This window comes from Candoia aspera, chromosome 13 (genome assembly GCF_035149785.1).
Source record: "Candoia aspera isolate rCanAsp1 chromosome 13, rCanAsp1.hap2, whole genome shotgun sequence".
Lineage (NCBI taxonomy): Eukaryota > Metazoa > Chordata > Lepidosauria > Squamata > Boidae > Candoia > Candoia aspera.
The window spans coordinates 17,145,565-17,157,575 of NC_086165.1; the positions used below are offsets into that span (position 1 = coordinate 17,145,565).

Consider the following 12,011-nt stretch of genomic DNA (forward strand, 5'->3'; position numbering starts at 1 on the left):
CCCCAGAGGTAAGACAGACCCCTTCACTCCTGGACTTCTGCAAACAATTAAAGACCTGGTTTTGTCACCATGCCTGGGGTAGGGGGGAGAATAGTCACTCCTGGGGATGGCTAGCTCCCTAGAATGTCCCTGTTTTGCTTGCAGGTTTATAGAGAACTTTTAGCCATCTGGTTTCCATCATATTTATATTTTATTATGTATTATATTTATTCTATAGTTTTATATTGCATTGTTTTAATTGTGTTTTATTGTAAACTGCCCAGAGTCCCTCCTTGGGGGGAGATGGGCGGTGATAAATTTGATAAATAAATGAATAAATAAATAATAAAAACAATACACATTTTAGAGAAGAAATAAAGAAAATAAAGAAAAATAGTGAACAGGTAAGAAAGAAAAGAAGAAAAGAAAAACAAGAATGAAAAGTTCGTAAGAAGTAGCTTCTGATCATCTTAACAGTGTTTATAAATGCATTTATATTTTACCCTCTCTTTCCCCTGCTTCCATTGTAAATATATTTTACTAGTCATTCCTGGAGTTTCCTGGTGGTCTCTCATTGAAAAACTAGTCCGGCTTCGCCTTGCTTGGCTTTTGGGAGAACAGCCAAGCTCAGATCAATGCTTCCATCCTCTGTGACATGAAAGAGATTGGATGAGAGAATCCTTTTCATATAAGCAAGAACATGGTGGTGGTTTAGGCATAACAAATATGACATTATCTTCACATTCAAACTGCAAAACATTAGCATAATGTCTTGCAGTTAAGACAATTAATTTATATAATCAAGAATTCCAACAGTATTCAATGGGTATGAATTGAGTTAGTATTGAATTTCCTGTCATTCATGGCAGTGCTGAAATTAAGAAATTAATATCTGCTCTTTCTCTTTTAGAAGTTTGGAAAAGATAGAAACAAAGCTTGGCTCTGATTTTTCTCCTTTCCTGTTCCTTGATTATCCTCTTTTAAAATATGGGGACACATTTATTTAATACAAGGAATGGGAAGATGAAGGTGTTATACAATTAAGAGACTTGATTATTGATAGAATTATGTCACAGCTGAATTAATTTTGTAAAATGGTTAGTAACTTTTTTTTACTTGCTGTCAAACAATTCAAGTTAAATAATTCCATTGACATTAACTAGTTCTTGTCCATTTTGACCAGTACAATATTTGAAGACTAGTGTATAGCTGGTGAAAGATGAAAGGTCCCCTGTGCAAGCACTGAGTCACGTCTGGCCCTTTGGGGGGACGCGGCTTTCACTGTGTTTTCTTAGCAGACTATAGAGCGGGGTGGGTTGCCATTGCCTTTCCCAGTCATCACCTTCCCCAGCAAGCTGGGTCCTCATTTGACCGACCTTGGAAGGATGGAAGGCTGAGTTGACCTGAGCCAGCTACCTGAGAATCCACCGTCTGCTGGGATCAAACTCGGGTCGTGGGGAGAGTTTTCAGTTGCAATACTGTCGCCTACCACTCTGCGCCACACGAGGCTACTTCAGTTAAATTCAAGGGAATCTTTCAATTCTATCTATCTATCTATCTATCTATCTATCTATCTATCTATCTATCTATCTATCTATCTCTATCTTATATAACCACCTGTCTACTAAAAGGAACTCTTGAAGCTCTATGAAACTTTCAGACAATGAACTGAGATTTAAACTCAATGAATCTCATTGCAACTGATTATAGCATAACATGTCTTTAAAATCTGCTTCAGCAAGTCTCAAGAACTGGCCATAAAGATCACATGGGGGCATCAAACTATGAAATACCCTATATAATTTTTTTTTGCCCCATTCAATGGTGTCCAATTCTTGGAGACTGCCTGGACAAGTCCCTGCACTCTTCTTGGCAAGGTTTTTTTTTTTTTTCCAGAAGTGGTTTGCCATTGCCTCCTTCCTAGGGCTGAGAGAGAGTGACTGGCCCAAGGTCCCCCAGCCGGCTTTCACGCCTACGGCAGGACTAGAACTCTCAGTCTCCCGGTCTCTAGCCAGATGCCTTAACCACCACACCAAACTGGCTCTCCTAATTAAATAGAAACCCCTCTAAATGGCATTGTCAGAGTAGTAAGCAAACCCTTGTTTGTGTCAAAGCCCAACTCATTCCTTTTGGTTCAAAGGATTTCAAGAAATTGGAAGAAATTATTTCACAATTAATTCTGCTATTCATTTATTGTTCATATTTTCTGAGGCATTTATGTTTACGCGATGTAAGAAACTGGTTTGTTTCTGATGTTAGCTGCAAACTTGGTTATTGCAGAACACTGCAAAATGAAGAAGTGAATTTAATTGGATTGGTCAAACTTAGCAACATTGAAAATCCCTACAACTAAGGATACAGGATTTATTCCAGTGTCATAATTTCAAACATCCATGATTTATTCAAATCCAGTCAGCATTTTTTCTCCAACAGATTTATTTTTGCTGTGCAAAAGCCATTCTGAGTAGAAATATTTAATATGGATGTTCAAGATGTTGTATTTTTCCTTAACATCACATATGTATACTTATTTATATTTATGGAAATCTCCATATATTGTAAACTTTTTAAAATTTGTTTTTGTTTGAGTACATTATTTCTTATTCACTATTCTTTTTAACCTTTGTCCAAATGTTTAACTTCCTCAATTAAAAAGCAAAGCAAAAGACCTATAACAGAAATGAGTTAAAAGTGGCAGTCTCTTCAGATGATTTTAATTTTTTGGAAGGTGGGGGAGAAGAGATACAATATTCATTCTTAAAACCAGGAGTGTGGAAACATCTTTCCATACTCTCAGATTTTATTAAAAGGCATTCGGTTCTGTGAGCTACAGAAAATAAAACGTGTTATTCTGAAAAAGTGATCGCAGACTTCTAATTTTTGGCTATGACGAAACAGGGTTCTCCTCGTACCATAAACTCATTCTGAAGCCCATTTACACAACCAGAGCCCTTACGCTGATCAATACACTCAGATCATTATGGCCCATTTTAAAAAATACAACCTTATGCCCACCACCTGACAGACATTTATGCCCGCCACCTGACAGACATTTATGCCCACCTGACAGTTATGCCCACCACCTGATAGACATTTATGCCCACCAGACAGTTATGCCCACCACCTGACAGTTATGCCCACCACCTGACAGACATTTATCCCCACCACCTGATAGAAATTTATGCCCACCAGACAGACATTTATGCCCACCTGACAGTTATGCCCACCACCTGATAAGACATTTATGCCCACCAGACAGATGCCCACCACCTGACAGACATTTATCCCCACCACCTGATAGAAATTTATGCCCACCAGACAGACATTTATGCCCACCACCTGACAGACAGTTATGCCCACCACCTGACAGACATTTATCCCCACCACCTGATAGACATTTATGCCCACCACCTGACAGTTATGCCCACCACCTGACAAACAGTTATGCCCACTTGATAGACATTTATGCCCACCACCTGACAGTTATGCCCACCACCTGACAGAGTTATGCCCACCTGACAGTTATGCCCACCACCTGACAGACAGTTATGCCCACCACCTGACAGACAGTTATGCCCACGACAGTTATGCCCACCACCTGAGTTATGCCCACCACCTGACAGACAGTTATGCTCACCCCAATAGATATTTATGCAAAACCTCCTGACAGTTATGCCCACCCCGATAGACATTTATGCAAAACCTCCTGACAGACATTTATGCCCACCACGATAGACAGTTATGCCCACCACCTGACAGTTATGCCCACCTGACAGACATTTATGCCCACCTGACAAGACAGTTATGCCCACCACCTGACAGACATTCTTAAGCAAGGCCTATGACACTGAACTCTGGATCTAGAGATGATGATATGGTTGAAGTTTGGAGTAATGGTGTTGGGGCAGGGGTGTCACCTCCAAATTAGAACTGGATTTCTCTTGGTGTATTGGCCAACCCAGTGCCCAACTCTTTGTTCTTAAGATGAAGGTAGCCTTGAATTAACCATTAAGCAACATAAGCACATGCTTAGGGCACCAAAGGGGGGCACCACAGAGTTTCTCCCTCTAGCTATCATGCCCTCAGCTCTTTCACTGCCACCTTTGATTTTCGTTTTCAGCACTTATTGAGTCTTAATGTCTGGTCAGTTCAGCAATGGGAGGGCCAAGGGGCAGCATTGTTGGGTGGTGCTTAGGACATCATCAGCCTTCATCTGGCTCTGGCTGGAGGTGGTGATGTTGGACCCCCTCCGCTGAGCATCTCTACTGAAGCCCCTTGTGGGGGAGGCAGTTAAGGAAGACATGGGCCTATTTTGCCTTGCTGCATAGCATACTGTTGACAATTTTATGCCAGGTATTAGTGACCTGGAGGGGAGAGACAGAGAAATATACCTCTCTTCTTTCTTACCTGAAAGAGTTTAGATATGGATGGGCAGTTGCTCTTACATCTTCTGTCCTTGGAGGCTAGACAAACTGGAGAAATTCCAGAGAGCTACAAAACAGCGTTCTATTGCCAACTTAGGTAAAGGTTTCCCTTGACATTAAGTCCAGTTGTGTTCGACTCTAGGGGGTGGTGCTCATCTCCATTTCAAAGCCGAAGAGCCGGCGTTTGTCCGTAGACACTTCCTCCGTGGTCATGTGGCCAGCATGACTACACGGAACACTGTTAAAACATGACAGATGAAGGATGGGCAAACCATGATTCACACCCAGGAATACCCTGCTGAAACACGGTAGGCAATTATCCCAAACTCACCAAACCATTTCCCCCGTAATCTGAACATCTTGCTATTAACAAATTGTGTTTCACACATTGTTTTGTTTAAAACAACAGGCCATTTCTGATGTTTCTCTGTTTGATTCTCAAATAAACGGTCTCAGTAGGAAATCAGAATTTCTCTAATTCGGTGACATTCATCGTAATCTGCATCAGTGAATTCTATAAACATTTAAAGTGTGAGAGAGAATGAAAGAGGAAAATGTGGCAAGAGAGCAAAATCTACTGCTTTTATTTTCATTTTTTTTTAAACAAGCATGAGGTAGTTGTGTTAAGGAAGGGGAAACACAATAGAGAATAGGTGTAAAAATGCTACACTAGAACACACACTATTATTTTTTTCTCTCTTTTATATAAAATTAAATAATATAAAGATGCTCTGAAGAAATAAAACATACATTATCATACATTAAAAAAGGAGAAAAAAGACAGATCAAATACCTAAAATATTAGGTATGAGAACTCAGAGGCCCCAACTGGCAGAAATTTCTCCTGCAATTCTCCCAATGCAACAAAGGGGATTCCTGAATTGATCCCAGTCACTTCAATGGGGCTGCTGTGGGAAAAATCCCCAGCAGGGTTGTGGCCAATCTTAACCTAAATGAACAGATTGGTGAGGCGACCCAGGAGGTGAAGAAAGTTCTCAAGTTTTCAGTACAAGTTGTTAGAAGCACTCGCAGAGTGTGTAATAAGGAACTGCAGTGCCTACCTGCTGAAAGGGTCACGTTATGCCACAGGAGCAAGAGCTGTGACAGAGATGGCTTTCGGGCTGAAACCCCAGAGGAATGAGCGGAAAAGCCAGTCCCACTTTTCTAAATGCTCCATTCCAAGAGAGGAACCCACCCAGGCTGAGAAAACTGGTTGTGTCAGAGTGAAAAACCATGGTTGAATCATCTTCCTGATTTGCTAGTTTTCCAAGAGATTCCACAGGGAGCCAACCTCCATCAAACTTTAGCTTGAAGGGGTCCAGTCCACTTCAGACTACTTGTTTCAGCCAAAGAGATAAAACTAGGTTCACAGGCCCCATCAAAGCTTGTTTCACCACAATGTTTTGAAGAAGCCACAACTGGTTGGCTTTGCAAAAGAGGCTAGTCATTAACCATGATTTACAAACCAAGTGTCTCGCTGCACATAAGTGGATAATTTGCAATCAGATAGGTTTAGTTTTGGCTTAGTGTGTGGTGTGACCCAGGCCTATCACACTGCCTAACCAGGTTAATCAATTGTTTCAATGCCCTGCAGGCTGGAGCCACAGTAACAAGGAAGTTCGAAAAGGGTCAAATCTTCTTAACAAGGTGATAGAGGAAAACCTGTGACTTGGCTCTTGCATCACACTTAGCCATGTTTCTTTAACCATGGATAACAAATGGCTAGGCTTACACTACTCATGAAGATTACAATGTCTACATTTGTTTCTCAGTCCTCCACTCAGTTCCACAAATTTCCTGCGGCCACTCCAAGATTGCTCTAAGCCCTTGGTCATCTCCCCAGCTGAGGTCCCTCTGCCAATCTCTGGGGAATGGATTCACCCAATGAGCCATACATTACTGCAGGGAGAAAAGTATCACTAGAGGGGTCCTCAGAGCAAAGACAAGTAGAGATGGCTCACTGCATTGTTCTCAAGTTTAATTCATGTGCCATTTTTAGAACTTCATCAATGAAAGATGGTCCACACAAGATGGTCCATCTTGGAGTGGGGGTGGGGGGAATGTAAATTATGATCCACCTGTACTATGCCCACTTCAAGAGAATGTCACTGGGCTGAAGGTTTATCACTGGAGCAGCAATGGTTCTTTTTACACCTTTTCAGCTCCAGTTAAGGAGGAACGCTGGCCAAAACTGGAGCTACATCATGAAAAAAATCACAGCCTCAGCTCTTTTCTTGATGGGTCCAAGGTACAAACACAGTTGTTGCAGTTTCCCAGTCACAGTCCATCACACAGACACCTCTTGGAGAATAACACACATCTGATGTAAACACACCTGCAGCTTGTCCTGGTGTGGTTTGTGCTAGCCACACCTTGAACCAAATCAACAATGCCAGAACATGCTAGAAGGAAGCTGACAAGATTACTGTATTTATTGAATGTTCAGTTAATCCTCTAACCATCCTGATGCTAATATGAAAGAAAATCACACACAGGCAGTTGAGAATGGTCCTCTGATTCAGAGTCTGGGTTCACACAACATGCTAAGCCAAGATATGCTTTGCCAAAGTTTGCTTAATTAACTAGTTGGGTTGACAAGCCACATTAAGCTGTAACCTACAGATTATAAACCAAAAGGACTGGGGATCACTCAACATGCTTAAGTTATAAATGAACAAACCATACTTTCCCTTGGTGCATTGTGTGAAAACATCCAGTCTCTGCCTAGAGACTGACAGAGATTTTTAAGGGACCTGAAAGTGGCTTGATGCTTCTGGTCAAACAGGTTTGATAGGTTTTTGAGACCTGGGAGGGAAATATTTTCACAATTATCCTAATCCTTGCAAAAATACAAATGTATGTCATTCTAATGCAAATTTATTTTTCACAGTCCATTATGGACTGTTTTAAGTTTGGAAACTGATGTAAAATAGTAAAATAGTGCTGGCAGAAAATTTCATCTGGCTTTAGTCCTACATCAGCACCTACAGCAGAAGAACAAAGGACTCTAAGAAATCTTCTCAGGCCATCTGACCTATTGCTCTCCATCCCTGCTTCATTTCATCCTTTGGAGATGCAGAAGAATGGAGCCTAAGATCTGTTACACCATTCAGAAGACCAGATCAACACCGGGACCATCCTCATGATGTCTCATGGAACAAATAACTTCCCCCCCCCCCCCCCAATGCAGCTGGCTATGTGACAGCTGCAGCCTGGTGGCAATGTGGGGTATGTGGGTTTGGTGGGCTGGAAAGAGGCCTACAGGCCTTGCATTGCCTACTCCTGGGTCTTTGCCAGGCACAACATCAACTCATGGTGGTACAAAGTTCACTTGATTCTCAGTAGCCTTTGCAGAATGGCTGGGAAAGGAAAGGAGAGAGAGCAAAGTACTTGGTGGGGGGAAGGGTCCTCCTTATAAAATCTGATGGAGCTAATACCCTTCCCTCCCAAACCATGAGTTATGAGACTATTTAGTGCCATGAAGGCCTAAGTCTTAATAGCTATTACATTACTCCTAGCTCTGCCACGGCCAAGAATTTAATCAAAGCTCTCTTCAAGGATGATGGACACATACCGTATTCTCAAACACAGAAGGCAAGTTAATTATACTAGAGAGGCCACTATGTAGAAGGTCTTGTGGCTGGGCTGTGGGAAGAGCATCACACAAGATGGGCTGTGTGTCCACTCCCCCTTTGGGAGATGACTCAGAGTCCCCACTTCCCATTGTGTCCAAGCTTCCACCAGGCTGGGGGAGTCCTGTGTCAGTTTCATGTAATTTGAAAGCCCTCTGGTGAGCCCCCTTCTCAGTCCTTAGCAATGTATCAGGTGTTTCAGGTTCACTCTTGTCATCTCGGTCCTGGGATGTAACACTGAGATCCTGCTTAGAGGATTTGGAAGAAACCTGCTCAGGCCGGTCCCCTATGGGGAATGGTTCTGGGTCACCGTCCTCACAGAGAGTCCCCTCCAGGTCCAGCATATGGAGTTGGGAATCACGATCTCGGTTGGAGGCTAAGAAATCCGAATGGACAATGACCTCGGCTTCCAGTTGGTTGAGGCTACTAGGCGGGTGCTCCTTTTTCAGTTCATCCTTAGGAGGGGAAAAAGAAACAGGGATTTTTATAACCCTAGAGGTGAAAGTGGGCACAGAGTTCAACAAACCCAATTCCCTGCTAGAGCAGGAATCCAAATTTAGGTAAGCAAGAACATATTTCAAAGTGGGCCTACCCAGAAAGCTCAACAGAGACACAGGAGAAAGATGCTAAGCCTCCCAACCAGACATTCTTTCCAGTTTCTTGGACTACAACACCCATAATTCTCAGCCCGGTGGGCTGTGACTAGCCTACCTTGAGAATCCTGCTGTTTAACACACTAGGAAACCACCAGGGGGAGAGAAGGTCGAGAGCTTATTTTGCTTTTATTTTGACAATTCAGCGAGTCATGCACACCATCCATCTTGCAGATGGTATGCTTCATTTATCTATTTTTATTCAGAATGGCAACAGTCCATCAACAAATCAGTTATATTCCCTGATTAAGAAGCTGTAGCAAGGGATGGTAGAGCAGACTCAAGGGAAGAACTTGCTAACACATTTTTAACACCAGATCTTAGAGAAAGTGAGTCACCTCATGAATCTTTTTGGAAAACTATTTCTTGACAGTCACCACGGAAAGAGTCTTCTAATATGGCTTCACAGAAAACTAGCAGTCTTCCCCCATCTGGGGTTTCCAGATGCAATTCTCAGGACTCCCAACAAGTATGACCCTAGAGTTGCAGCCTCATCACAACTTGAGGGTGTCAGTTGGGTACCCACCTTCTGAAAATGGGTTTATAATGTTTATTTGGACACACAACAGCCTGAATACCTCATCGTACTAATGCATGGATGAGTCATGCATGTCTCTACCTTGTTTGTGAACCAAGCAGGGCATCTCTAATTGGTTCACGCAACACACATATCCTGGCAATTTTGGAAACATGGTCTCAGCGTAACTGGAGGTTACCTCTTTGGGGAGAGATGGGGGGTAATAGAAATTTGAAAAATAAATAAATAAATAAATAAATAAATAAATAAATAAATGATCTAGTGGTTGAAGTCACTTAGGTTTGTTAGTATTAATCTTGGTAAGGGGTTTTTTTGGGGGGCATAACGTTGTCGGGTCCTGAACTAAAAGCAATTCTTTTCCAAGCATGATTCTCACAGATGGATCAGACGGTTACAAGAATTCCAGCAACTGAACTATTTTCCCTTTAGTACCAATATACTGTAAAAGGTAAAGGTTTCCCTTGACGTAGAGTCCAGTCGTGTCCGACTCTAGGGGGCGGTGCTCATCTCCGTTTCTAAGCCATGGAGCCGGCGTTGTCATAGACACTTCCGGGTCATGTGGCCAGCATGACGACACAGAACGCCGTTACCTTCCCGCCAAAGCGGTACCTATTAATCTACTCACATTTGCATGTTTTCGAACTGCTAGGTTGGCAGGAGCTGGGACGAGCAACGGGAGCTCACCCCGCCGTGCGGTTTCGAACCGCCGACCTTCCGATCGACAGCTCAGCGGTTTAACCCGCAGCGCCACCGCGTCCCAATATACTGTACCTCCATATAAATTAGGGCAGGGACTTTCTGGTTCTTTTTCTAATAGCCTTCCAATGAATTGGTGAGGAGACAGGTCTCTTTGCTGATAACAGGGCTGATCAAAAGGTCTTGAATAAACTTAGTGGCCATGGGAGAAAAAGGCATGTGCTTTCATGGATGGCTAACAAGAAAATGGGAAAAATGGTAATTTTCTCAGTGGAAGCAAGTAAAAAGCAGGGTCCTTCAGGAGCTGTATTAAGACCAGTGATTGGCGCATAAATGATTTTATGAGCTGGCCAGGTGTGTGGATGATGCCAAATTCTTCAGGATGGTGAAAACCAAAATGACTGTGATGAATTCCAGGAGGATCTCATTAATCTGGGTGAATGGGCTATCAGATGGCAAATGTTCAATTCAAATAAGTGTAAAGTGATACACAGTATGGCAAAAGCCTGCAACTTCACGTATTCACTAAAAGGGTCTTAGCTATCCATAACTAACAAGGAGAAAGATCTTGGGGTCACAGTGGACAGCTCAGTGAAGATGTCAACTCAGTGTGGGGCAGCTGTGAAAAAAGTCAAATTCCATGCTAGGTACAATGAAAATTAAAGGATATGTAGTATTTGGTGGGAAATCCTTCTTTTCTGAAAATCTAGAGAGACATTACCTGGCAAAATAAAAAACCTGAGCCAGAAGAACAAGGAATTGGACTTGGTATACAAGTGGCTTCCTAAAAAGGTGGGGAGGGGGAATCATAATCATAAAGCCCTCACTTGGAATTCAAAACATCCTGCATCTAATCTCCAAATTCTCTGGAGAAGAGAGGAAGAACTGTGATGGTCAGAGTAGATGACACTGACCTAATCACCCAGTTATCTGACTGTGCCTAAAAGGAGAGTTGACTGTTTATCTAAGCACTGTTGAAAGAGGGCATCACCAGTCTAGGTAATCTCCAGTTATGCTGAGACCATGTTTCCAAAAATTCCTGTCCACTCGCTGTATTAACTGGGAATTGTGGGAATTCAAAACTCCACAGTGTGATGCTCCCCAAATCCTCCACAACCAGCAAAAAATTCTCATGAGACAAGTTGGGTGGAGGACTTTGGGTTTGAGCTGTAATTTCTGGCAACATGAGGTAGGGTGGAAGTCTTCTGGCTGAATCCATGTGGAGCTATTCCCGTGAAGGATGGGTAGCATTGTGGTTCCTGTACCACAGTGGCAGATTTCTACTCAGCAGAAGGAAGCAATGTTACCAGTCTGAGAGGTCAAAAAGGACATGAGAATGACTGAAGGGAGCAGCAGGTAGGGTATAGGGCAAACGATAAGAGAACTCATCTTGATGCACCTCAAGGACGCACCAGGGTATCAAAGCATATCGCTGAAGTTTTCCCAGGAATATCTGGAAGTGGGACGGGCCAAAATCCTGAGGCAGGAGCAACCAAATGATGCACAATCCCTGAAAACAGTGCAATGCTCTGCTCAAAGCTTGATAAATCAGACAACCCAGTATTGTAAGTGAAGCTGAGAACCTTCACAGAACTTCACTTAAAATTAACATTAGTCCTTTAAGTTGTGGTTCTCCTTCCTATTATGAACAAAAATGGTCTCCCTGCTGGGAATACACACCGTAACAACCTCGTAAACTAGAGCTTGCAACAAGAGCTTTTGTCCCCCATTGGAAGCCATCTTCAGTGATCCATTCAAAGCCATGGCGGGCTCTTTTGGAATAGAGACTCCATAGCCAGTGATGCTGCTTGTACAGCTGTTCAGAGATTTCTCCCATGGAGGCTACAGAATAATAATAAAAAAAGCACATTATTTCTAATCCCACACTCATATTTATCTGTTTAAAGCAATTTTGCGTTGCTCTTCATTCTGATTTTAATTTTACAGTGCTTTACAAGAGTTCACCAGCATAATATATAACAATAAGACCACAGCTTCATTCTCAAAATCCTGTCTAAGATAAAAGGCCTGGATGAACAAAAAGGCTTTTGTTTTGCACTAGGAAAACCACAGCATGGCATCTGGAAAC

The 12,011-nt window shown here is 42.5% G+C and overlaps 1 protein-coding gene across 1 annotated transcript in view; it reads right to left on the reverse strand.

The window, feature by feature from the left end:
* Positions 1–4,971: 4,971 nt before the first annotated feature.
* The window catches only part of IGDCC4 (immunoglobulin superfamily DCC subclass member 4), an 86,305-nt gene continuing 79,265 nt past the window's right edge, over positions 4,972–12,011 (reverse strand). The window contains exons 20-21 of the mRNA XM_063313841.1: positions 11,603–11,764; positions 4,972–8,490 (exon numbers count right to left, since the gene is read on the reverse strand). Coding sequence (XP_063169911.1) covers positions 7,957–8,490; positions 11,603–11,764 — 696 coding nt within the window. The 3' untranslated portion in view covers positions 4,972–7,956. The remainder of the gene's footprint in view (positions 8,491–11,602; positions 11,765–12,011) is intronic.